Source organism: Megalobrama amblycephala, linkage group LG4 (assembly GCF_018812025.1).
Source record: "Megalobrama amblycephala isolate DHTTF-2021 linkage group LG4, ASM1881202v1, whole genome shotgun sequence".
NCBI lineage: Eukaryota > Metazoa > Chordata > Actinopteri > Cypriniformes > Xenocyprididae > Megalobrama > Megalobrama amblycephala.
The window spans coordinates 1,290,138-1,317,550 of record NC_063047.1 but is presented as its reverse complement, the minus strand read 5'-3'; the positions used below and the strand labels follow the sequence as shown (position 1 = coordinate 1,317,550).

Genomic DNA, 27,413 nt, shown 5'->3' with positions numbered 1-27,413 from the left:
TTGAACCAAAGAGAAACATTGAGCATAATGGCAATTGACAAACTAAAAATAAGTCGACAGAGCCCTCTGCTATGAACACTAAAGTGCAGAAAAATCATTCTAGATGCTGGCAGTGTGCAAAGCTACATCTGATAACAAAGTCTTTCTGTAGGTCTAAAGGAGAGCATATCAATACAAAATACAGGGTATTGTCCTTTGGACAAGTAAATTGGTCACTTGTCTGACCAAAAAAGTTGTCTGGAAAAAATTGGATTTTTTTTGGTGTAAATATAATTTATTCTGAAGCTATATTCTCAACAGTGTTCCGTCAGCTTTTGCATATTTATATCTGCATATTTGTGATATTTACCCCAAGGGCATTTTTTCCCCTAATCTTATTACATGCTTCATCTTTTATTTAATTTTTTAATTTTTACATTTGATCAAATTCAATAAGAAAAATAAAGCAGGACTGTTATGAATCAAATTAAATAATTTACACTGAAAAATTACAACTGCATTAAATAATGTTATGATATTCTTTAAATATTTTTGAATATACAAATAAGAAATGTTGGGAAAATTTAAACATGAAACTGAACCGGCAGTAGGTGGTGGCAAGAGACTGTCCTAGTCATTCATTCAAACGATTTGTTCAAACGGCTGATTCATTCAAGAATGAGGCAGGTGTTTTGGAATAGGCTATTACTGAATCTTTGACTCAACCGATTCGTTCAAAACGCTGAATCATTCATTAATAAAATATTTATTATTAAATATTTATATTATCCATTATCAATCACCACTTACACTAAATGTAATAGAATCATGCTTGCGTTTTGGTGATTCCCTAACTATTTTTGTTATTGATGTTTTAATCAGGACAAGTAAAGCTCTCTTTCTCTTGCCCCTTCAAAAAATGAAGCGTTAATGTCGAGCCCTGATAAGCCTATGTGCCGGGGCTCAGCCCCGGACGGCCCCGGCCCAATTTAACCCCTGCATATATCCTTTATAAGTAAAATTTTGGCTGTATTATTTGTGTCCCCTTCAAAAATTGCTCTTGAGAAATTTTTTGTTTATTGTCCCCCCCTACTGTCCGATGAAATTTACGCCCCTGCACACAGGCATCATTTACAGTGCCTTTAAATGAAATGCCTGGAGTGACGTGTAATACAGAAGAATCATTTTCAGGAGATTTTATTTCATTAAACACACATTTCAAACAAGGTTCTCACAATCGTGAAAAACTGAAAACATGAGGGAATTTTAAATCTGATCACTGGGGTTTTGTTTTTCATAGTATATTTTTCTAGAAAGGCTCAAGTCTACAATATTTCATTAAAACATCTATTAAATGATATGAAAAGTCATGGATTGGTCAGGAGCTGTCCTGACAAACAAAAACTACATTTGGTTTTATTATAATGACAATTTAAACAGGCATATAAAAGGTTTTATTGTTTATTTTTCTATAAACTAGCTGTATTTTCCTCCATTCTTTTGATTCTATCCAGTGTAATCGTATGAGAAGTAGAAAGCATGTATATGAGAGGACTGCTTCATTCCTGGCAGGAATTATAATTGTTTGCTGGTTGTTTGTCTTGTGACACTAATTTCCAGATTTCCCTGAAGCGCAGCTTTTCTATTTACTCTTTTTTTTATTGGTTTTAAATATTTAAAAATACAGCCAGCGGGTACATTAGGATAAACATAAAAAATAATAAATAAAGTCAAAATAATTTTGAGTCACAGATGTCGATCATGTTCATGTAATGTGTGGCATGTGTGCGTCGAGCCTCTAGAGGGCGCTGCGTGAGCAGAACTGAGCCGCGCATGCGCAGTGTTCTTCACAGACTTTCATGTTGATTCGTTTCGTGTTTAAACCGCCGCGATGAGCCTTTATGTGCTGGATATTAAAATAACACGATCAGCGTTTATAATGTAGACAGTTTGTTCATCTTTATTCTGCTCCAGGATGAGATCGACGCGAATGTGTTTCAAATTATAGCGGTTATAATGTCACGAGCGACTCTTCTGCCGTCAAGGTGAGAAACATCGTTTCATTCAGTCTCTCAGGATTATTATTTAAAGATCGTCTTTGTTTTAGTTTTGTTATTCCCGAATGGTTTGTGATGTTTAATATCATTTTGAAGGAGATATTTGAGTAACAGTGGAGACCGGGGCTAGTTGTCACGTGATCTGTACCTCAGGGCAGCTTGTCACGTGGTGTTGTGATTGTGTACAATTTATTAATTACATTTTCTGTTGGCCAAAAGAGTGGGTATAATATATATACAGAGACACTTTAAGTTGTAGAAAATGACTATAAAAAATATTCACCGGAGTAAAAAGTGTGACAACTAGCCCCGGTGTGTTTTTGTGTCACAGTAAATATTGCTGATGTTTGTTCTTTCTCCAAAGTTACTGTTTATGAGGAACCATAAAAGCTCAAAGTGTGCTAAAACATCTGAAGTCTGTGTATAAAGGTGAGATTTTGCTTTGAATTGCTTCTACACATCATGTGTTGCTTTTAAATCCCATCTTGTAATTGCACGTGTTCCTCAGATAAGCATGACCCTGGTGTTGACCCCTGCGGCCGTGTGCCAGTGCTTCACTCTGGTGTCGCTGTGCACGTCTATCGCCGACCCCAACTGGATCCAGGTCCAAAACTGTTCTGATCCGAACAACAAACTCATCTACGGGGTGGCCTTCACCATGCACGCCTATCAGAACCGCACGGACACGGGTTTGATTCATGCATTATTTTAAAAAGGCCCTTTCTTGTTGTTTTTGGGCTCTTCTAGATTGAATGTTGATTATTCTCCTCATTGTTGCAGCTCCTCTCTTCCCAGTCTGTCAGTAACGCTCTGTTTAGTTCCTGTCTCTATGAAGCCCCTCCTTCTGAAAAGCACAATGTGCTCTGATTGGTCGGCTGGAGCAGTGTGTTGTGATTGGTGTTTGGGAAACGTCCCGCCCCTTACCATAACCGCCAGTTTCAACACACTACTAACTAACTCAGTCCAGGCCCCGCCCCTTTATTCTGCGCATTAATTATTTAAATGAGGAATATTGTGAATAAATGTTTGGTTCTGGACGGTGTGTAGGTCCGCTGGGCGGTTTGCACGGATGGGGAATGTGGCTGCTGTACTCGCTGGTCGCTCTCTGCTACAGCGCTGTCCTGTTGTCCAGCTCCTCTTTCCTGCTGGATTTCCTGGGAGCAGCTGCCACTCACTCGAAGCTGGTGACATCACTGCACGTCTCGACAGGTGCGTTAAATTAAACCGCTGTTTTTACAAACGCTGCTTAATTTTGGTCTATTTTGCTTCTACAACATGCCTTCTGCCTTCAGTTCAGAATTAAAATTTCCTGATAATTTACTCTCCTCCATGTCATCCAAGATGTTCATGTCTTTCTTTCTTCAGTGGAAAAGAAATAGAGGAAAACATTCCAGGATTTTTCTACATATAGTGGACTTCAGTGGGGTTCAACGGGTTGAAGGTCCAAATGTCAGTTTCAGTGCAGCTTCAAAGAGCTCTACATGATCCCAGACGAGGAATAAGAGTCTGATCTAGAGAAACCATCGGACATTTACTGAAAAAATAAACATTATATACTTTTTAACCACAAATGCTCGTCTTGCACTGCCCTGTGATGCTCCACGCATGACGTAATCATGTTGGAAAGGTCATGTGACGTAGGAGGAAGTACAAATCCAGTGTCTACAAAGCAACGTGTAAAGACTAAGTCAAACGGTCTTTACAAAAAAAGGTAAAACAACGCAAATGAGCTCTACCGCCGTACTTCCACCTTTCCAACATGATTACGTCATGCGTGGAGCATCACAGAGCAGTGCAAGACGAGCATTTGTGGTTAAAAAGTATATAATGTTTATTTTTTCAGTAAATGTCCGATGGTTTCTCTAGATCAGACTCTTATTCCTCGTCTGGGATCATGTAGAGCTCTTTGAAGCTGCACTGAAACTGACATTTGGACCTTCAACCCGTTGAACCCCAGTGAAGTCCACTATATGGAGAAAAATCCTGGAATGATTTCCTTCATTTCTTTTCCACTGAAGAAAGAAAGACATCTTGGATGACATGGAGGAGAGTAAATTATCAGGAAAATTTAATTCTGAAGTGAACTAATCCTTTAAATTAGGGATTCCCAAACTTTTTTGTCAGCCGTGAGATTTTAGGTTAATTTCAATAATTTAATAACACATTTGCATGTTCACGGTTCTCTGAAGTCAGTGTTTACATAACTAATCAAATATTTATATTGACTGTTTTTACACTTTTACACTTTTATGATTTAATTAGATTTTCCTTTTGGGAATCCCTGCATTAAACCAATGATATCATTGTTTCACACATCATCATATTCAGTGTTCAGTTGCACACATTTTGTGTGTAAAAATGTCTTTACTTCTGGTAATTTGGATATATGATATTGCACATTATGACAAATGCTGTAGGACATTCATGTCTTCTGTTCATAAATAGTATGATAGTGTGATATTAGTCTCTGCAATTACTTTTTATTAATTTAAAACAAAAGGTCATGGGTCACCTATAATGCCCCTTTCACAAGATGTAATATCAGTCCAGAATGTGTCTGTAAAGTTTCAGCTCAAAATCCCCCACAGATCATTTATTATAGCTTGTCAAATTTGGGTGTGAGCAAAAACACGCCGTTTTTGTGTGTGTCCCTTTAAATGCAAATGAGCTCCGCTTTCCAGAAGAGGGCGGAGCTTTAACAGCTCAACAACAACAAAGCTGGAGAATCTCACGCAGCCAAAATGGTTTTATGTAAATTTTAGGGTTAGTGATCTCGTTGTAGTCCCTACCAGAAAGTATATGAAAGTATATTTCATTTACAATCCCTAGCCATTGGTTTCTTGTTGGAAAACCATTTGCCAGAAGTGTCTTTAATAAGTAGTTATCCTTTGTAAGAACAGTTTTTGTTTATATAATATTATATATTATATATATATATATATATATTACTAAAGTATGTTTTCTCTCATTTTTCGCAGCGGTCAGCTGTGTGGCGGTGGTGGGAGTGTGTGCAGCCTGTATGTGTGTGATCGAACACAACCTGCAGCGAGGGAAACAGCGCGCTGAAAGCAGCCCGGTACTTTGCCTGTTCCCAGGAGAAAGCTTTTTCATCGAGATGTTGGGCCTGATCTTCTCTTTCACGGCGTGCGGTTTCGCCCTCAAGGGTCGACCGGAAACCGTTAGGTCACGTGACTACCTGAGCGTGGATGGAGAGGACAGTGATACGGAGCCTTTGATTGGTGGAGCTGAGAGGGAGGAGTAAAGACGACAGAGGTTCACTTCATTTATGCACTTTATTTCTTATGACAGGAAACAAGTGGAGCACATGGAGACCGGACAAAATTCAGAATTTAGGAAATTCAGTTCATGAGTGTGAATTTGAATTGAATTGGTCACACAGGATGTAGAATTGGAATGACAGGAAGTATTTATTTACTGAGTCACAGTTCAAAGAATTCCAAAACGGTCACAAAAGTAAATATTTGAGATAGTATTATAGTTATTATTCATATTTTTAATTTGTTTTTATTTGTATATTTTGTTTTTATTTTATTTCATTTCATTCCATTGTCAGGTTTTTTTACAATTTTTTTTTTTTCAGTACATCAAATTTAGCTAAATGAAAACGAAAACTGTTGCTGAAATAAAATAAGTTTTTTAATATTTTATTTTATATTGTTAAAATAAATTCAATTTATTTTAAGCAAAAAAAATTCTTTTACTTTTCCTTTTAAAGTTTCACTTTACTATAATAAGCCTGAAACACATTTTTCAATAAAACATAATTCATTTGGACTAAATTATATTTGTTTGCTTCTACGCAGAGCACATTTTTCTGAATTAAATTGGCATTTTTCTCTAATATTGTTAAAGCAATTAGCAAACTTTTGTTATATGGCACCAAAAAAATGTTTGGCTGTATTATGAAATTTCGTATACCATAATAATCCATAAAATCAAATATAATTTGGTTAAACTTAATAAGATTTACATTAGCAGTGAATGCCATTCAGACATTTTTATGTGACTTTTTAAGTTTTATATGAATTAAATACATATTTATTCATTTTAAAAATGAAGTCATCTAATGTTTCTTTTCTTAAAAATAACCTAAATTTTGTGTGACGTAAACACGTTTATGGGTAATTCATAGTGAAAAATGAAATGTCTTAATGAATTTATTTGAATTTCATTCGATTTTAATTTTACTTTTATGATTTGATTTTTATTTTTGCACGGTTTAAAAATAAACAAGAGAATACAGTACAGTGCAGGAAGTTTATTCCACCTGAACAATATTAAATTAAATTTACAATTCTGTATCCTGTTTGCTACTTCCGTTCAAATTCAGTTCGCTGCAGGAACCAAAGAGAAGAGCACAACTACTATTATTACCACTAATATGCTGCTGCCTTCAAGTCCTGCCGGAAAGATCCTACGTGTGAGTTCAGAAGTTATGTTCATAATATATGATTTTGGTCTCTGCTGCATAAATTTACATGCATCAGTCCTGTAGCAGATCTAAGCAGGTGGAGCTGGGGAGGTGGAGGGGTTCAGAGGAACTAGATTACAGCAAACACTGAACCAAACTGTTGAGCAAGCAAGGATGCAGGATCAGCAGAGGCCAATCAGCTTGTGCCATGTGGTAATGATGTGTTTGCTAGAGTTTCATGACTGAACTACATATTTCTCTCTCTTTTGCACTTACTTACAAACACGGGAGGCATTTTGTAACATGAATGCAGTATAATGAAGGATGAGTGTCATTAATGCTGCCAGAATTATGGGAAATGTAGTTTTTCTGTAAGTATGATGATTCTGACATGACTTGAAGAACGCAGCTTGAGATCTTTCATGCAGTAAAACTCTTTTCCGTGCAGGTGTTTTCTACTTTCGAACCAAATACAGAAACCACTAAAGTCACACTCGGCTTGTTTCAGGGGTTTGAACGCGGTTCACAATTAAATGTGAACGCTCCAAATGAACTCAGATCATCTCAGTGGCCTTTATCCTTTATAATCATATTTAATATTCAACTTATGCATAAATAAGATTAATTAATATAAAACTAGTTAACCAGGTTCTAAACAACTGAGACCCGATCAGCATTCAGATCGGAGTCCACTTTTAATCCACATACAATGTGAACGGTTTGGATCTTGTAAAAACGAGTCAAGCGTGAAAACTAAGATATTCAGGGCTGTTTTTCATCTTTTGACGATCAGTGGCATGATTTCTGTAGATAAACTAGCAATTGATCCTCAGTGTGCCTTCAGCTTCCTGGAAGAACTTTTATTTTGTAATGTGACATTTCTAAAAAGATATTTTAGAGCTGTTAAAGGGATACTTACACCAAAAAAATGAAAATTATCCAATCATTTACGCACTGATACAGAAAGTCCTATAGTAGAATTATTATATATACATATATTAAAATGACTTATATTTAAATTTCTATGATACTGTATGACAAGACCGTATGTGTGAACAATATATGTCTCATTTGTATATACAGAACAGATATATGGAAACATGCGGTTTATACCGTATATGAAACACCCATTGTAAAATTAGTATATGTACATATTACATTTGCGTATGGGCACTCTCAGGTTGTTCTGAACCTTTATGAACTTCTTTGTTCTGTTGAACATAAAGGAAGATATTTTGAAGAATGTTGGTAGCCAAAAAGTTGTTGGTCCCCATTGACTTCCATAGTATGAAAAACAAGTACTATGGAAGTCAATGGGGACCAACAACTGTTTAGTTACCGACATTCTTCAAAATATCGTCTTCTGTGTTCAACAGAAGAAAGAAACTCATACAAGTTTGGAACAACCTTAAGACGAGTGAATGATAGGATTTTTATTTTTGGGTGAACTGTCCCTTTAAATCACCAGCTCCTCTATGAAACATCAACATATATAAGCTTCACGTTTTCTAGCTAACATTGATCTTGATGGGATTTTCCTCATACTGTATTTGTATTTCCCTCTTTTAAACAGAATAATATTGTACAATTTTTCTCCATTTGTCGTTTTGATATTCTATTATTTTACTGGAATTATGATGTCTTTCCTTTTGAAGGAATCGTTCAACCCAAAATGAAAATTCATTTACTTTCCCTCATGTTCTACAAACGTTTCATTCTTCTCATTGAGGGGAAGATTATAAGCTAATAATTACTTAAGTATGGTAGAAAAGATTATATAAGTTCACAATATAATGCACAATATAATAATATAATGGAAGTGAGTAAATTTAATTAATGTGCATTTTGAATGAATCTCACTTTCATTTTGTCCTTATCCGTATAATAACACAAACACTGTGATTTTAAAAAGTATAAACACACACCGTGTCCATTTTTGTTCACATCTGGTGAAGCCATTGCATTTAATCATATGTAATACAAAAGAAAAGGTCATATCTTCATGATTTCTTGTCCAAAGTTGATCTGCATCTCACTAAATGAACCTGAATGAGTGGTAACAGTGGAATCATGGGAAGTCTGTGCCTTAATTTCTCAGTTCTCGCTCTAATTAGACTCGCTCTCCGTCAGCGCTGCATCGCCACCCGCCGTCACATGACACCAGCTTGTGCTCCAGTTGGATGGAGACCATCGCCATAGTAACCTTGAGAAGTTGTTGATGTCACAGATGAATTTGTGAATGGAGAGAGAGAACACAGAGGGGTTTATTATAATGTGACATGATTAGTTTTGTGTTGTCTAGTATTTCTGTGTGAGTTGTGCATGTTAAACCATGATTAACACTAAAGCTGAGCTGAACAGTATAAGGAGAAATGATGTGGAATTGAAGGAAAATTGTTAGCCTGTGGACCAATATTTGCACTGACAGGACTGTATGTATTACGAGCTGATGTATGTGCAATCTTCATCTCAAATGTTTTATGGGTTTGTTTTTAAAGCATTGCATGCATATATCATGTCCGTTAGTGGAATATTCATTCTGATTATGTTATTTATGCCTGAAAAATAGAATAAATGGAAATCTTGGAACAATGCAACCATCTCACTTTATTTCCTTTATCTTAGTAATGAAAAGCGCTGCAGTTGTTAACATTAGCTAACGTGAGCAATATATTTTCTGTTTATCTTTTTTAATGTTATTTAAGATACAATTGATGTTCGTTCACAGTGCATTTACTAACGTTAACATATGGTAAACATTTTAATGCCAATTTCAACTGTTTTGGCATTAAGATTTAGAAGTCTATTTTGCAACGCCTCCGGGCAGCTATTCGGGCGTCCAAGACCAAGTCCTGTCTATTTAAATGAATCCTGAAAACTCAAAAACTGCTTGACGAACTCACAATTAAATGACATATTTGAAATCGGCAACAAAATCTGACACGCACTGTCCCGTAAATGTTGTTTCTTATGCTCAAATAGCGTTAAAAAAGATTATTTTTCAGGCTAGACCAGCCAATGTGCATGTGCAGTCCTAAGCACGAGTCTCAGGTTTCTATGGGATCCGGAGCTTCTAACAGCAGCTGCGGTGACGCAATGACTTTATCAATCAGCGATTGGCGCTTATACTTAGAAGGCGGAGCTAATTAGCATATTCATAGATCCACGTATACTAAATGAGGCAAGGGTTAAAGGGTTAGTTCACAAAAAAATTAAAATAATGTCATTAATTACTCATACCGTTCCACACCCGTAAGACCTTCGTTCATCTTCAGAACACAAATTAAGATATTTTTGATGAAATCCGATGGCTCAGTGAGGCCTGAGCAATGACATTCCTCTCTCAAGATCCATTAATGTACTAAAAACATATTTAAATCAGTTCATGTGAGTACAGTGGTTCAATATTAATATTATAAAGCCACGAGAATATTTTTGGTGCGTCAAAAAAACAAAATAACGACTTATTTAGTGATGGACGATTTCAAAACACTGCTTCAGGAAGCTTCGGAGCGTTATGAATCAGCGTGTCGAATCAGCGGTTCGGAGCGCTAAAGTCACGTGATTTCAGCAGTTTGACACGCGATCCGAATCATGATTCGACACAAAAGATTCATAACGCTCCGAAGCTTCCTGAAGCAGTGTTTTGAAATTGTCCATCACTAAATAAGTCGTTATTTTGTTTTTTTGACGCACCAAAAATATTCTCGTGGCTTTATAATATTAATATTGAACCACTGTACTCACATGAACTGATTTAAATATGTTTTTAGTACATTAATGGATCTTGAGAGAGGAAATGTCACTGCTCAGGCCTCAATGAGCCATCGGATTTCATCAAAAATATCTTAATTTGTGTTCTGAAGATGAACGAAGGTCTTACGGGTGTGAAACGGCATGAGGGTGAGTAATTAATGACATTATTTTCATTTTTGGGTGAACTAACCCTTTAAGATTTACATTCAAGCTATTTTAAGGCATGAAGAATTTTCTTTTCACAGGAAAAAACTTAAACTATGCCATTTTGGTGATCAAAGATGAGTTTTAAGGGATAAAATAATTGATATTTAATATTTATTTTAAGTAATCTAATTTATTTATAATCTAATAATATTTATTTATTAAGTTCCCTCTCGCTCCCTCCAGTTTGATGTTATATTATGATGTTACAAATCGGTTGATGATATGCAAGAAGGGGGCGTGTCTTCCCGCGTCCAAAAGGGGCGGGGCGCAGGTGGGTGTGTCTCTCAGCTGATGCGCGCCGCTCGCTCGCTCGCTCGCTCCCTTTCTGCGCGCGCGCACTTCATCTCCGTCGCGGGCGTCAGCGGCAGCGCATCGCATCGCATCGCGTTCGCAACGGCAGAGCAGCATCCGAACGGACGGACAGACGGACGGACGGATCCGCGGTGAGACAGTGAGTATGTGTGAGTGATGGAGAGACGCTGGAGTGACACGCGCTGGATGCTGCTGTTGTTATGGAGGGATGCGGATGCAGTGATGCATCATTTTTGCATGAGCATTATGTAATGTGAGAGAGGGAAAGCGATGCTGTTTAGTCAGGTGAACGCGGGATCTCCATTGTGCTGCTGCTGATGCTGCTGCTGTAGCGCCACTGCATCCATCGTTAAATGGAGGCATACAGCGATTTATGATGTTATGATAAGCGCAGACTACTGAATGCGTCCGTGCATCTGTTGGTAACTGGTTAGTAGCTTCACTAGGCCCGTTCACTGATGCTTGTCAATAGATCATGTCCGGTTGCACGAGCCGCTTCGAAAGGTGAAGATGCGTATTTTATTGAGCACGAGGGCTGTTTGTGTACAGGCCTCCATCTCCTGTTTTTACTGTCAATCTTGTGTGTGTTTTCTTTGCGGTGTCTGATGCATGTTTACATTTACGCATCGCATTTACGCATTTGTCCCATCCTATGTGTTTAGTAAGCAGTGATGCGCTTATGCGGTGATTATTGAACAGTGTATCAGGATGATTATGACAGTATTTAAGTGCACTCAGATGTGTATGAAGCATGTGAGCGATGATGTAATGCCAGTGAGTGAGTGACTGTGGCGGAGCGGGTAGTAGAGGCACGTGCCAGTGCTGATCTGATCCAGTAATGGAAGCTCTGCTGGACCAGTGATGCTACTGCACTGCTACAGCTGACGGAGGACTCCATGCGATTGCTATGATAGTTTATGAAATAGTACAGCATGTGCACATTGTGTGCCTTTACAAAAACAATAATGTTGGACATGCAACTATGGTATTCTTCCAAGTGCCTTTTGTAGGGTTGTGTGAATAGCCTACTATGGTATAATATCCATATATGATTCCATTACTGTACTGTCATGTGCATGAGAGTAACTGGGCAGTTATTTTTAATGTTGAATGTTGCTGTATTCTTACACTGTTTATTGCCTGCGACACTATTTTATATGGAAGCTTGTTTCTGCCATGAAATAAAAAAAGGTAATTGCTACTTTTTATCTCACAGTTCTGACTTTTTTTTCTCAGAATTGCGAGTTATAAAGTCGGAATTGCGTGATATAAAGTCAGAATTGTGTCATATAAAGTCAGAATTGCGAGATATAAAGTCAGAATTGTGTGATATAAAGTCAGAATTGCATGATATAAAGTCAGAATTACTAGTTATAAAGTCAGAATTGCGAGACATAAAGTCAGAATTGCGAGATTATAAAGTCAGAATTGCGTGATATAAAGTCAGAATTGTGAGATATAAAGTCAGAATTGCGAGTTATAACGTCAGACTTGCGTGAAAAAGTCAGAATTGTGAGTTATAAAGTCAGACTTGCGTGATAAAGTCAGAATTGCGAGATATAAAGTCAGAATTGCGAGTTATAAAGTCAGAATTGCGAGATATAAAGTCAAAATTGCGAGATATAAAGCCAGAATTGCGTGATATAAAGTCAGAATTGCGTGATATAAAGTCACAATTACGAGTTATAAAGTCAGAATTGCGTGATATAAAGTCAGAATTGCGTGATATAAAGTCAGAATTGCGAGTTATAAAGTCAGAATTGCGAGATATAAAGTCAGAATTGTGTGATAAAGTCAGAATTGTGTGATATAAAGCCAGAATTGCGAGATATAAAGTCAAAATTGCGAGATATAAAATCAGAATTGCGAGTTATAAAGTCAGAATTGCGAGATATAAAGTCAGAATTGTGTGATATAAAGTCAGAATTGTGTGATAAAGTCAGAATTGCGAGATATAAAGTCAGAATTGCGAGATATAAAGTCAGAATTGTGTGATATAAAGTCAGAATTGTGTGATATAAAGTCAGAATTGTGTGATATAAAGTCAGAATTGCGAGTTATAAAGTCAGAATTGCGAGATATAAAGTCAGAATTACGAGTATAAAGTCAGAATTGTGTGATATAAAGCCAGAATTGCGAGATATAAAGTCAGAATTGCGAGATATAAAGTCAGAATTGCGAGTTATAAAGTCAGAATTGCGAGATATAAAGTCAGAATTGTGTGATATAAAGTCAGAATTGTGTGATAAAGTCAGAATTGCGAGTTATAAAGTCAGAATTGCGAGTCATATAAAGTCAGAATTGTGTGATATAAAGTCAGAATTGTGTGATATAAAGTCAGAATTGCGAGTTATAAAGTCAGAATTGTGTGATATAAAGTCGAGATATAAAGTCAGAATTGTGTGATATAAAGTCAGAATTACGAGTTATAAAGTCAGAATTGCGAGATATAAAGTCAGAATTGCGAGATTATAAAGCGAGATATAAAGCAGAATTGCGAGATATAAAGTCAGAATTGCGTGTGATATAAAGTCAGAATTGTGTGATATAAAGTCAGAATTGCAAGTTATAAAGTCAGAATTGCGTGATATAAAGTCAGAATTGTGTGATAAAGTCAGAATTGCGAGATATAAAGTCAGAATTGTATCATATAAAGTCAGAATTGCGAGTTATAAAGTCAGAATTGCGTGATATAAAGTCAGAATTGTGAGATATAAAGTCAGAATTGCGTGATATAAAGTCAGAATTGTGAGTTATAACGTCAGACTTGCGTGAAAAAGTCAGAATTGTGAGTTATAACGTCAGACTTGCGTGAAAAAGTCAGAATTGCGAGTTATAAAGTCAGAATTGTGAGTTATAAAGTCAGAATTGCGTGATATAAAGTCAGAATTGCGTGATATAAAGTCAGAATTGCGAGATATATAAAGTCAGAATTGCGAGATATAAAGTCAGAATTGTGTCATATATAAGTCAGAATTGCGAGTTATATAAAGTCAGAATTGCGTGATATAAAGTCAGAATTGCGAGTTATAAAGTCAGAATTGTGTGATAAAGTCAGAATTGCGAGATATAAAGTCAGAATTGTATCATATAAAGTCAGAATTGCGAGATATAAAGCCAGAATTGCGAGATATAAAGCCAGAATTGCGAGATATAAAGTCAGAATTGTGTCATATAAAGTCAGAATTGCGAGATATAAAGCCAGAATTGCGAGATATAAAGTCAGAATTGCGAGATATAAAGTCAGAATTGTGTGATATAAAGTCAGAATTGCGAGATATAAAGCCAGAATTGCGAGATATAAAGTCAGAATTGCGTGACATAAAGTCAGAATTGCGTGATATAAAGTCAGAATTGCGAGTTATAAAGTCAGAATTGCGTGATATAAAGTCAGAATTGCGAGTTATAAAGTCAGAATTGTGTGATAAAGTCAGAATTGCGAGATATAAAGTCAGAATTGTATCATATAAAGTCAGAATTGCGAGTTATAAAGTCAGAATTGCGTGATATAAAGTCAGAATTGTGAGATATAAAGTCAGACTTGCGTGATAAAGTCAGAATTGTGAGTTATAACGTCAGACTTGCGTGAAAAAGTCAGAATTGCGAGTTATAAAGTCAGAATTGTGAGTTATAAAGTCAGACTTGTGTGATAGTCAGAATTGCGAGTTATAAAGTCAGACTTGCGTGAAAAAGTCAGAATTGCGAGATAAAGTCAGAATTACGAGTTATAAAGTCAGACTTACGTGATAAAGTCAGAATTGCGAGATAAAGTCAGAATTGCGAGTTATAAAGTCAGACTTGTGTGAGAAAGTCAGAATTGAGTGATATAAAGTAAGAATTTTGAGTGACAAAAGTCGCAGTTACTTTTTTATTTAGTGGCGGAAAAAGGCTTCCATAATTTTACTCTTGCAAAGAAGTAAAATGATGGTATCAAACGTTAGGGATATCAAACATTTCTCATCAAATGATCTGAGTTGTTTCAAATTCAATTTTATAGCTCTAGACTCTTCACGCTCCAAGACTAAGAGCAAATCAAGCATGATGCACGTTCAGTTTGATTGACATAAATATCACACAAATTGCAGAAAAAACCCAAAATGGATACGTATGCAATTTATTTTCACAAATGAAAGTTTCCAAGACCAGAATTGAAAATTTTACTGTGATTTTTTCTTTACATTTACATTTACTTTATTATCTGTCATTTAAAGAACAGATGTATCACATTAAAGGGATCGAAAAAATGAATATTCTGTCATTTAGTCTCCCTCAAGTTGTTCCAAACCTGTATGAGTTTCTTTCTTCTGCTGAACACAAAAGAAGATATGTTTGTAGCACAAACACTTGATGGACCCCATTGACTTCCATAGTATGGAAAATAAAATACTATGTCAAAGTCAGGGTTTGGTTCCCGACATTCTTCAAAATATCGAAATAATTCATACAGGATTGGAACAACTTGAGGGCGAGTAAATTATGGTTTTTGGATGAAAGTAAACGCTTCTAGGTTTGCTGGATTAAGAAACACAATCACACATTAGAATCAGGTCAGATGGATTAATGTTTAACCCCAGATATCATCTTAATCAGAGTGCAGTTTCACTAAAACAGATCCGTGTTGATGTTTACATGCGCTTCACGAGACTCACCTGGAGAAGCTCTTCTTTAAAGGCTTTTTCTTTCATTTCTTGGCATGAGAACTTGCAGTCGTGTTTTTGAGAGGTCTGATAAACGTTAAACATGAGGAGGAAGAATGAATTTAATTCTCAAGGGACGCACGTATGTCCTTTATTTACACCTATATTTCCTTTGGCTTGAACTGTGAGAACTACTACTCTTTTTCTTCTTCTGAGACTACAGTTTCTAAATGCATCTCCTCCTAGAGCTTTCAGCTAAAACAAAATGATAAAACATGCTAGCAATGTGCTAAATCATGCTAACAGTGGGTTAAACCATTAACATGTTAAAAATCTTATCTATCTATCTATCTATCTATCTATCTATCTATCTATCTATCTATCTATCATGGTAAATTATGCTAGCAACATGCTTAAAACATGCTAACAATATGCTAATGTTTACTAGAAACATGTTAGCAATATGCTAATGCATACTAGAAACATGCTAGCAATGTGGTAATTCATGCTATAAACATGCTAGCAAACATGTTAAATAATGCTAGCAACTTGCTAAAGCATGTTATCAATGTGTTAAATTATGTTAGCAACATGCTACAACATGATAGCAATATGTTAATTCATGTTAGAAACATACAAGCAATGTGCTAAAACATGTTAGAAAAATGCTAGCAACATGTTAAAACATGTTAGAAGTGTGTTAAATCATGTTATCTATCTATCTATCTATCTATCTATCTATCTATCTATCTATCATGGTAAATCATGCTAGCAGCATGCTGAAACATGCTAACAATATGCTAAGGAATGCTAGTAACATGCTAGCAAAATGCTAAATAATGTTAACAACATGTTAAAACATGATAGCAATGTGCTAATTTATGTTAGAAGCATGCTAGCAATGTGTTAAATAATGCTAACAGTGGGTTAAAACATTAACATCTTAAAAATCCTATCTATCTATCTATCTATCTATCTATCTATCTATCTATCTATCTATCTATCTATCTATCATGGTAAATCATGCTAGCAAACATGCTAACAATATGCTAATGCATGTTACAAACATGCTAGAAATGTGTTAATTCATGTTAGAAAAATGTTAGCAGACATGTTAAAACATGCTAGCAGTGTGTTAATTCATGCTAGCAAACATGTTAAATAATGCTAGCAACGTGCTAATAAATGCTAGCAATGTGTTAATTCATGTTAGAAACATGCTAAAGCACGTTACCAATGTGTTAAATCATGTTATCAACATGTTACAACATGGTAGCAATATGCTAATTCATACTAGAAAAATGCTAGTAATGTGGTAATTCATGTTAGAAAAATGCTAACAATATGTTAAAACATGCTAACGATATGCTAATTCATGTTAGAAACATGCTAGCAATGTTAACAGTGGGTTAAAACATAAAAAAAATCTTATCTTAAACATTAAAAAATCTTATCTATCTATCTATCATGGCAAATCATGCTAGCAATGTGTTAATTCATGTTAGAAAAATGCTAGCAATGTGTTAAAACGTAAACATCTTAAAAAATCTTATCAATCAATCTATCTACCTATATATCTCATGTTAAATAATGCTAGCAACGTGCTAATACATGCTAGCAATGTGCAAATTAATGTTAGAAACATAGAAGCAATGTGTTTAATCATGTTAGAAAAATGTTAACAACATGCTAAAACATGCAAACAATATGCTAATTCATGCTATAAACATGCTAGCAATGTGTTAAATCATGTTAACATGTTAAAACATGTTAGCAATGTGCTAATTCATACAAGATGTGCAACATTTTGCACTAAATATTTCAATTATTATATTGCAATTGAAATGTAGTATATTACACTTTTAAAAAAAGTAATATTGTGAATGAAGCCACTTATATTGCGTCCTTCAGTTCAGGGATTTTCAAACTGTGGAAAAGTCTAAAGTCTTTCAAATAAATACAAGATAAACATAAGATAAAACTAAATGAATGAATAAATAATTTGAGTAAAATAAATAACACATAAATTGATTTTAAGAAAATTAAATAAATAATAATACATTTAAAATATTACAGTAATAAAGTGAACATAATAATGTAAACAAAATAATTTCCAATGTCGCTTTGGTGAGCAGAAGAGACTTCTTTCAAAAATCTTACCAGCCCTCACATTGGGGGGTCCGCGCATGTAAATGGTAATGTCTGCTGGTCTGTTGTGTTGCAGTGTGTGTGTGTGTGACCCGGCTCACTTCCCCTTCATGCCCCTGTGTGCTGGCGCTGTGGGCGGCGGAGTGAAGCGCTCGAGGCTCCTGGCATGGGCAGCGTAGGGAGCGGGGCCTCCAGTCAGCGGCCCATCACGATGCGCAGCGTGGGCACCCGCACCACCCCTAACGGCCCCCTGGCGGCCGCACCGCCTCCTGCCACAGCCCGCCGCCGCCTGGACGACCGCAGCTTCAGCGCCGACCGCATCCCCGGCCCGAGCACCAAGACCAAGGGCGTCTCGGCCGACGAGAGGGATTACGCTCGCAATCACGCCGCGCCGCACAACAGCAACCGGCAGCAGACGGTCAACGGCGAGAGGCTGGTGACCAACGCGGTGTTCGCCAACGGGGCGCGGAGGGAGGGACACCGGCGCGGAGAGAGTCTGGACTTGTGCGGGAACAACATCGTGCTGAATAACGACAAGAACGGCAGCCATCAAGCTCCGCCGCAGCACAAGGACAAGAGCAAAGCCAAACCCGATAATCACAACCCGCCCAACATCCTGCCCGTCTCTGGAAAACTCGAGCATGCACAGGTACACGCACGCTTCTTACTTTTAAAGTTTCTATAATGTTGTTTCCTTTAAAGGGGTGGTTGATTGTGATTTGACTTTTTTAACTTTAGTTAGTGTGTATTGTTGCTGTTTGAGCATAAACAACATCTGCAAAGTTACGACACTCAAAGTTCAATGCAGAGGGAGATATTTTCTTTTACAGAAATCACTTTTTAAGGCTGGTAGGGACTACAACGAAGTTCTTTCCGGGTTGGTGACATCACAAACCACAAAATTTACATAAACCCCGCCCCCGAGAACACTCAACAAAGGGGGCGGGGTCATGTTGGGCTGCTTTAGAGAAGAGGAAGAGTTGTTGTAGTAGAGTGTTGTTGTCATGCCGTCATTTTACGCCGGACTGCTTCACAAACGAGGCTCAATTCAACACAAAAGATGAACATGACGGCACATGCTAGTGGATGAGTTGAATCAACTCCACAGCAACTACATCAATTTATCCACTAACCATTCAGAAACGTCTAAAAGTTGTAACTTCTTCCTGAGTCTCTCCATCAGTGTCGACTCCGGTTTGAACAATGTAAGGCTGAACACTTTCGTCATTTTGGCTGCGTGAGATTCTCCAGCTTTGTTGTTGTTGAGCTGTTAAAGCTCCGTCCTCTTCTGGAAAGCGGAGCTCATTTGCATTTAAAGGGACACACACAAAAGCGGCGTGTTTTTGCTCACACCCAAATAGGGGCAAATTTGACAAGCTATAATAAATGATCTGTGGGGGATTTTGAGCTGAAACTTCACAGACACATTCTGGAGACACCAGAGACTGATATGACAGGGGCATTATAGGTCTCCTTTAAGAAAATTGAGATATTTGTGCTGGACAACGAGACAAAAATACTGAGGAAGAATCATTTTTGGCAGTGTAAACATAATATAAATAATACTAAAATGTTAATTGTGTATTACATGTTGCGTTTCTGTGGTTTGTCTCTCTAGACCAACGACTCTCTGGTGCGTCCGTCAGCCTTCAAACCCGTGGTGCCCAAGAGCTTTCACTCCATGCAGAACCTGGTGTGTCCGCTTCAGACCAGCTCAGGAACAGCCGCGGGTCCGGGCGGTGGCGGCGGCGGTGGCAGCGGAGGTGACAAGGGGGGTCCGAACACGTCCGGGCCACAGTGGGACCAGGACAGTCCCGGCAGCAGAGGGACACACGCAGGCGCGGGCCGGGCCGGGCAGGGCAGTCTGTCGGACTCCGGGAGGAACTCTCTGACCAGCCTGCCCACCTACACGGGCTCAAGCTACGGGCCGCCTCCCGCGCTCGGACCCCTCAGTGCCTCCACCAGCCACATCAACCGGCTGGGCACCGTCGCCCTGGACAAGCTGGACAAGCCGGGCTACCAGAACGGCCTCAGCGCCTCCGACAGCGGCCGCTCCTCCTCAGGCAAGAGTTCGTCCTCGTACCAGCGCCTCAGTCACCTGAGCGACGCTCCCGCGCCCCTGCGACCGTCCCCGTCCTCCGACGATGTTATTCAGGACCTGGAGGACCGTCTGTGGGAGAGAGAACAAGAAGTAAGTAAGGTGACAGAATTTTGTCAATATATTAGCATGATATGATTATTAGTCAACAGTGTTGTGTTGTTCTGAACCATGGTACAATTTGCATTGAGGCTAAATTCAATTTACTCTTTATTTAAAGTTGCTTTGAATGAAAGTATGCCAAAACTTATTTATATACTTGCTGTTTTTAAAATGCTTTTGTCACCACTAGAAACTGTTTATAATCAATGACAAAAATCAAGATTACAAAACTTGAAATTTTAATGTTAGAATTGGAAGATAGTGTTTGCTTTTCTTTAATTTTACATGCACCTTTAGAATTTAATTTTTTTATTGATTGATTTATTTATTTTTAATTGTGCATACACCATTAGATATTTTATTTATTTAATTTGCATAAACCATCGGCTATTTTTTAATTTATTTTCTTTCTTTAATTTTGCATACATCATTGGATATTTAATTGAATTGATTTATGTATTTAATTTTACATACACATTGGATATTTTATTTACTTATTTATTCATTTATTTATTTATTTTCTTTAATTTTTTGTATACACCAGTGGATATTTAATTTGCTTATTTTCTTTCTTTAATTTTGCATACACCATTGGATATTTTATTTGTTTATTTATTTTATTTAATTTGTATACACCATTCGCTATTCATTTATTTATTTATTATCATTTTGCATACACCATTGGATATTTTGTGTAATTTATTTTTTTTTATACGCCATTGGAAATTTTATTTACTTATTTATTTTTTCTTCTTAATTTTTTGCATACAACATTGTATATTTTATTTAATTATTTAATTTATTTAATTTGTATACTCCATTAGATTTTTTTTATTTATTTATGTATTTATTTATTTAATTTGCATAAACCATTGGATTTTTTTTTTTTATTTCCTTTCTTTAATTTTGCATACACCATTGGATATTTAATTAAATTGATTGATGTATTTAATTTTACATACACATTGGATATTTTATATACTTATTTATTTATTTATTTATTTATTTTCTTTAATTTTGGATACACCATTGGAAATTTTATTTACTTATTTATTTACTTTCTTATTTTTTTGCATCATACACCATTGGATATTTTATTTAATTATTTTATTTATTTAATTTGTATACTCCATTGGATATTTTTATTTATTTATGTATTTATTATTTATTGAATTTGTATACACCATTTGATTATTTATTTTATATTATTTTGCATACCCCATTGTTTTTTTTATTTAATATTATTCATTAAAAAAAAGAATATGAATATGTTTTATCTCTTCATTGCATATGACTTTTGAATTGCGTTCATACCAGACCTGCTCCAAAACAAAAAGTGTAAAAGTAAGTCAAAGTAAGTTTCACTAATCATTAGGGGTGTGACGAGATCTCGTGGCACGAGATCTCGCGAGACTAAACTGTGACGAGATTTCTCGTCGAGGCGAAAAGTTGTCTCGTGATGTTGCCATGACAGAGTGTTAGGATGATTAGGAAAGAATATGCCACCGCTACGTTTACATTATGCCTCCACTGTCGTTTTGCTTTGTATTTAAATAAAATAAAAAAAACATTTAATTCAGTTGGATAACCATATTTACAGAGTACGCGCGACCGTTGAAAGTGAAAGTAAACGCGCGCGCGCATTCAAACGTGATTTCAATACCCCGCATTTGAAAGCGGCTCCCCGATGAATGCAGATATCTCTCAATATGAAACCTATTTTAGGCTGGGCAGTGTAGTTGTAACCATCTCCTAGCTCTGTATCAAAGAAAAATTTGGTCTTATTAGATCTTTGAATATTGAGAGAGTGCGATTATGGTTGCACTTATTGTAAAGTGTTACCATAAAAATGAATAACAGTTTTCTCTTATTATTTACTAGTACAAACAATAAGGTTTCATTTGTTAACATTAGTTAATGCACTGTGAACTATCATGAACTAACAATGAATGACTATTTTTATCAACTAACAAACAAAGATTAATAAATACTGTAGCAAATATATTGCTTGTTGTTAGTTGATGTTGGTTAATACATTAATGTTAATAAATGAGACCTTATTGTAAAGTGTTACCATTTTTATTTATACTGTTTTTATTTCTGTGATCAGTTTGTGGAGAGGAGTTCAGTTAGGAGGTCAAAGGTTGTAGAAGCTCATAAATCATGTACAGTAAGGTCTGAAGAGACTGAAATCATATAGAAGAGAAGTCAGTCAGTTGAGTTAGTGGCAAAACCTTTTACAGTGCTTGAGTATTGTTGTCTTTTACTGCATATGATAATTCAGTCTCAGAAAGTAGAACTGAAATGACATTCATTACAAAATGATTAGTTAAAACATTTCAAATACACCTGCAGAATATTTTTTCTAGTCATGTATTTCGCCATCTTGTCTCGTCTCGTGAACTCAATCTCGAGTCTCGTCTCGTCTCGTGAGATACTGGTCTCGTCACACCCCTACTAATCATGAATGGAACATTTTCACCTGGAAATGTCCTTTTGTTTAGCAGGGAAATATTGTTTGATTATTAATAAAACAGCTATTTTTATGGTTATTATTATGAATTGCAATATCTGACACGACACTTGAGAATGCAGCAATGCCTGAAATCACGTGTGAAGACTGTGTTTTGGTGTGTTTCGGCCGTCCCGCCCTCCTCACAGGTGATTCACATGCGACGTAACCTGGACCAGAGCGAGGCCGCCATCGTGCAGGTGTTCGAGGAGAAGCAGCGCGTGTGGGAGCGCGAAATGGAGGATCTAAGGCAGAACTATGCCGGGCGGCTGCAGCAGGTGACCCGACGGGCCCAGCGCTCCCAGCAGGCCCTGCAGGCCCAGATCAGCCGCCTGCAGCAGGACAAACGCCGGCTGCAGGACGAGATGACGCTGCTGCTCGCCCAGAGAGAAGAGCTGGAGAAGAAGTGCTTGGACTTCAGGAAGGAGCAGGCCGATATCCTGCCCAGACTGGAGGAGACCAAGTGGGAGGTCAGTCAGTCAGTCAGTCTCTTGTCATTGTCAGGTAAAATATTCAAACCAATGACTCGATGACTTACTCATTTAGATGTTTACCGCCACCTACTGGCAGTTTTAGTTTCTTGTTTAGAGTATAATTTCATTAGCTTGCTTGCAAAAACAATTATTTTGAGTCATTTGATGTAAATAACAGGAGAGCACAGGTCAGGGCGTCTTTAGCCGCTAACCCCCAGAAACGGCCCCGGCTCACACAGCACAGAAGTATATACTTGTCTGTCTGCAGGTGTGTCAGAAGGCGGGCGAGATCTCTCTGCTGAAGCAGCAGCTGCGGGAGAGTCAGGGCGAGGTGACGCAGCGCGCCGGAGAGATGGTGGCACTGCGAGGCCAGCTGAAAGATCTCAACGGTCAGCTGAGAGAGAGAGAGGAGGCCGAGATCAGCCTCAAAGAGTCCTTCTGCACCAAGACCCTGGAGCTGGAGCGCTGCGAGGCCGAACTGCAGACCATGCTGGCAGAGGTACAGACGCGGCGGCTCCGTGTTTCTCTGTCAGTGGTTGAGATGTGGTTTGAGAATAGAGAAGGATATGGTTTTATGCGAGTCTGCAGTCTGAATGTGATGTGAGAAAAAGACTGGACAGCAAAGGCAACAGATGCAACATTGTGACTAGTTCAGTCTGATTCAGTATTGAATGATTCTTTAAAATGAATGACCTTCTCGACTGTATCTGACAATTAACACGATACAATGTCATAAATTTAACACATTTAAATGCTGGATTGAATTCATTGTATGACAAAAATTATTACTTTTTTTAATGATCAAAATCATTATATTTAGCTGCGCACCACATCTTGAATGTTGCTGATTAATTTTTTAATTTTTTTAAATGGAATGTTCCATAAAATTGAGACACAGGAAGTGACATCATTCAGATCTTCTTTATAGCATGATCATGAAAAGACAATTAAATAATGTCAGGATGGGAAAATGAGTAAATAATAAATCTGTTTTCTCAGTTTTTACAGTTTTTAGTAGGGCTGCATGATTTGGGGGGAATTTTTTTTTTTTTGTTGATAAAAGAATTTATAAATTCTGACAAAAATTGTGTGAATATATGTCAATATGTCTATAATTATTATTACTAAATAATAATGAAACAAAATAGAAACTATTACTATTGTAATATTTTACTGTAAAATTAAAAATTAAGACAAATTATATAATAATTTTATTAACACTAAATATTAGTATTGCAATTTTACAGTTAATCAAATTATTATGAATATTATTATATTATTATTTTTCTTAAATATTTGATTTTTTATTTTGCAGTGAAATATTACTATAGTAACATTTCTTATTTTGTGTAAAATTTTGATTTATAAAATAGTAATAAAATAAAATAAAAAATATATTAAAAAAATTAGAGTGAGCCAATCAGCAGTATGGGGCGTGTCCTCTCATGATGGGGGAGGAGAGAGAGTGAGCCAATCAGCAGTAGGGGGTGTGTCAATTTATTGGGGGAGAGAGTGAGCCAATCAGCAGTAGGGGGTGTGTCCATTTGTGATGGGGGAGGAGAGAGTGAGCCAATCATCAGTAGGGGGTGTGTCCACTCATTGGGGGGGCATGGGGGTGAGCCAATCAGCAGCAGGGGGGGCGTGTCCACTCATGATGGGGAGGAGAGAGAGAGACAGACAGTCAGCAGTAGGGGGTGTGTCCATTCGTGAATGGGGAGGTGAGAGTGAGCCAATCATCAGTAGGGGGTGTGTCCACTCATGGGGGGGGAGTGAGCCAATCAGCAGCAGGGGGGTGTGTCCACTCATGATGGGGGAGGAGAGAGAGTGAGCTAATCATCAGTAGGGGTGTGTCCATTTGTGATGGGGGAGGAGAGAGTGAGCTAATCATCAGTAGGGGGTGTGTCCACTCATTGGGGGGGGAGTGAGCCAATCAGCAGTAGGGGGTGTGTCCATTCGTGATAGGGGAGGAGAGAGAGTGACCAATCAGCAGTAGAGAGTGTGTCCACTCATGATTGGGGAGGAGAGAGAGAGAGAGACAGTCAGCAGTAGGGGGTGTGTCCATTCGTGATAGGGGAGGAGAGACAGTGAGCCAATCAGCAGTAGGGGGTGTGTCCATTCGTGATAAGGAAGGAGAGAGAGTGAGCAAGAGGGAGATTTGAAGAAAGACTGTAGAAAGAGAGATGGCCGAGAGACATTACAAAAGAGAAGAGCTCAGAGGAAAATCAGAAGGGTTATGATCAGGCCAGAGCTTTAGGACCTGCATTAATATTAGAAAAGCTTTCCAGTGCCGGAGAGACAGACGCAGAGGTTGAAGTCGGTTGTCTATACTCTTGTGTACTGTATGTTCATTTTTTGTTCTTCCTTGTCGTTCATTTTACTCTTGCTTTGCGTGTTCGTGCATTTGAGGGCGGAGCAATCAAGGGAGGGGTGCGTTTGGGTTGATTTCAAATTCTCAGAATTGCTATTTTTATCAGAAACATCACAAATAGATATTTTCTCCAAATCATGCAGCCCTACTTGATATGTTGTCTGTATATTTGACCTTTTCTACAGGTCACAGTGCTGCGGGACAAGCTAAGCGCATTTGAGACGGAGGTCACACGTCTGAAAAAGGCCCTCAGTGAACTCAGCAGCAGCTCCAGTCGTGCCAGCGAGCCCAGCCTGTCTGATATGGGGCAACTGGTGGCGTCCCGGAGCCGAGAGCATCTTCTGTCCCCTCCGGAGACGCCCACGTCCCTCCCGGCCCTCCCGGCGCCCGATCGCCTGCTCACGCTGCAGAGCGACGACTCCAAGGTCCAGTGGCAGGAGTCGGGTGACCTGCGGCGGCAGTTGGAACGTCTGCAGGGCGAGCTGCGTCTGGAGCGGCAGCAGCGTGAGCGACAAGCGCTCACTTTCGCCCAGGAGCGCCAAACCTGGCAGGACGAAAAAGAGCGTGTGCTGAAGTACCAGGCGCAGCTGCAGCTCAGCTACGTGGAGATGCTGCAGAAGAACCAGGCGCTGGAGGAGCGTGTGGACAAGATGGGAGCCCAGATGTCCACGCCGGCTCTGGCCTTGCCGGAAGCGCCCGTTTCCGTGTCCATATCGCTCACCTCTCCGACCCCGCCGGTGGAGGAGAAGAAGCTGCCGGAGCTGCACCAACTCGCCCCGCCGTGGCCGGTTCCGACCCGGCTGGAGAGGATCGAGTCGACCGAGATCTGACTAAAACCCGTAAAGCCCCGATTACAATAGCATTCAGTACAATCCAAAAACTAAACCGCTTCCGAGGACTGTCCAAGGATGCCCTGCTTGTCTAGGGCGGGTGTTTGGGTTGAGGGCAGGTAGTTATGAGCCTTATCAGCTGGTCGAGGGCTGGTTAGTGCAGATGAGCTGGCCGCAAGTCAGTAGCCGAGAGGAAACTTAGCACTCAGGGGTTTAAGGGGGAACAGGCGTAAACAATTCAGACTCTCTTTTTACTGGCGTGAGGGTTCAGGCTATTAATAAATCACCATCTTATATCGAAGAATATCCTTGTTATCAGCATCTTCTGTGCTCTGCGGCATTCAAACAATCAAAACAAGAGTTACGAGACGAGATCTCGCATGGTGCTTAGATGCAACACACCGTCACGTTTTAGGACCAAATCCTAGGGCCAGTCTCGAGAGTGTTTATGCCGTTTGTTTATTGGACTGGAAGGCCAGAAACATACTCTACACAAGTACAAAGATGTGCATAACTAATGAGTCAGATATGCTAGCGTTCAAAAAATTTGGGGTTGGTAAGATTTTGCATTGTCTCTTATCTCACCAAGGCTGCATTTATTTGATTAAAAATACAGTAAAAATTGTGGAATATTATTACAATGTAAAATAGCTGTTCTCTTTTGTAAAATATGTTAAAATGTAAATTTATTCACTCATGATGAGGGAGGAGAGAGAGTGAGCCAATCAGCAATATGGGGGCGTGTCCACTCATGATGGAGGAGGAGAGAGAGTGAGCCAATAATCAGTAGGGGGCGTGTCCACTCATTTTTGGGGAGGAGAGAGTAAGCCAATTAGCAGCAGGGGGCGTGTCCACTCATGATGGGCGAGGAGAGAGTGAGCCAATCAGCAGTAGGGGGCGTGTCCACTCATAATGGGGGAGGTGAGAGAGGGAGTCAATCAGCAGTAGGGGGCGTGTCCACTCATGATGGGGGAGGTGAGAGAGTGAGTCAATCAGCAGTATGGGGCGTGTCCACTCATGATGGGTGAGGAGAGAGTGAGCCAATCAGCAGTAGGGGGCGTATCCACTCATGATGAGGGAGGTGAGAGAGTGAGTCAATCAGCAGCAGGGGGTGTGTCCACTCATGATGGGGGAGGTGAGAGAGTGAGTCAATCAGCAGTATGGGGCGTGTCCACTCATGGGGGAGGTGAGAGAGTGAGTCAATCAGCAGCAGGGGGTGTCCACTCATGATGGGGAGGTGAGAGAGTGAGTCAATCAGAGTATGGGGCGTGTCCACTCATGAGAGGAGAGAGTGAGCCAATCAGCAGTAGGGGGCGTATGAGAGAGTGAGTCCACAGCAGGGGGCGTCATGATGAGGGAGGTGAGAGAGTGAGTCAATCAGCAGCAGGGGGCGTGTCCACTCATGATGGGCGAGGAGAGAGTGAGCCAATCAGCAGTAGGGGGCGTGTCCACTCATGATGAGGGAGGTGAGAGAGTGAGTCAATCAGCAGTAGGGGGCGTGT

General features: G+C 38.6%; 2 protein-coding genes across 5 annotated transcripts; both read left to right on the top strand.

Moving 5' to 3' along the window:
* The first annotated feature begins 1,771 nt into the window (after positions 1-1,771).
* LOC125266238 lies at positions 1,772-9,065 on the top strand. Its single transcript, XM_048186719.1, has 5 exons — positions 1,772-2,024; positions 2,401-2,465; positions 2,545-2,725; positions 3,084-3,245; positions 5,015-9,065. The coding sequence occupies exons 3-5, from the start codon at positions 2,551-2,553 to the stop codon at positions 5,296-5,298; spliced, it is 621 nt and encodes a 206-aa protein (XP_048042676.1). The 5' UTR covers positions 1,772-2,024; positions 2,401-2,465; positions 2,545-2,550; the 3' UTR covers positions 5,299-9,065.
* Positions 5,172-26,583, top strand: LOC125266237 (leucine zipper putative tumor suppressor 3). Of its 4 annotated transcripts, none has more exons than XM_048186717.1 (6): positions 5,172-5,309; positions 17,605-18,177; positions 19,147-19,728; positions 22,390-22,710; positions 22,982-23,212; positions 25,267-26,583. In XM_048186717.1, exons 2-6 carry the CDS (start codon positions 17,695-17,697, stop codon positions 25,909-25,911), a joined length of 2,262 nt encoding a protein of 753 aa, XP_048042674.1. In that variant the 5' UTR covers positions 5,172-5,309; positions 17,605-17,694; the 3' UTR covers positions 25,912-26,583. The 4 variants fall into 4 exon arrangements, with proteins under 4 accessions (XP_048042674.1, XP_048042673.1, XP_048042671.1 ...); XM_048186716.1 differs by lacking the exon at positions 5,172-5,309 and adding an exon at positions 10,713-10,882; XM_048186714.1 differs by lacking the exon at positions 5,172-5,309 and adding an exon at positions 14,684-15,522.
* Positions 26,584-27,413: the final 830 nt, after the last annotated feature.

Coding starts and splice junctions, on each gene's coding strand:
- LOC125266238 (XM_048186719.1), top strand. CDS start 2,551: ATGACCCTGGTGTTGACCCCTGCGGCCGTGTGCCAGTGCTTCACTCTG. Junction 2,726..3,083: donor TCAGAACCGCACGGACACGG/GTTTGATTCATG, acceptor GACGGTGTGTAG/GTCCGCTGGGCGGTTTGCAC. Junction 3,246..5,014: donor ATCACTGCACGTCTCGACAG/GTGCGTTAAATT, acceptor CATTTTTCGCAG/CGGTCAGCTGTGTGGCGGTG.
- LOC125266237 (XM_048186717.1), top strand. CDS start 17,695: ATGGGCAGCGTAGGGAGCGGGGCCTCCAGTCAGCGGCCCATCACGATG. Junction 19,729..22,389: donor GAGAACAAGAAGTAAGTAAG/GTGACAGAATTT, acceptor CCCTCCTCACAG/GTGATTCACATGCGACGTAA. Junction 22,711..22,981: donor TGGAGGAGACCAAGTGGGAG/GTCAGTCAGTCA, acceptor GTCTGTCTGCAG/GTGTGTCAGAAGGCGGGCGA.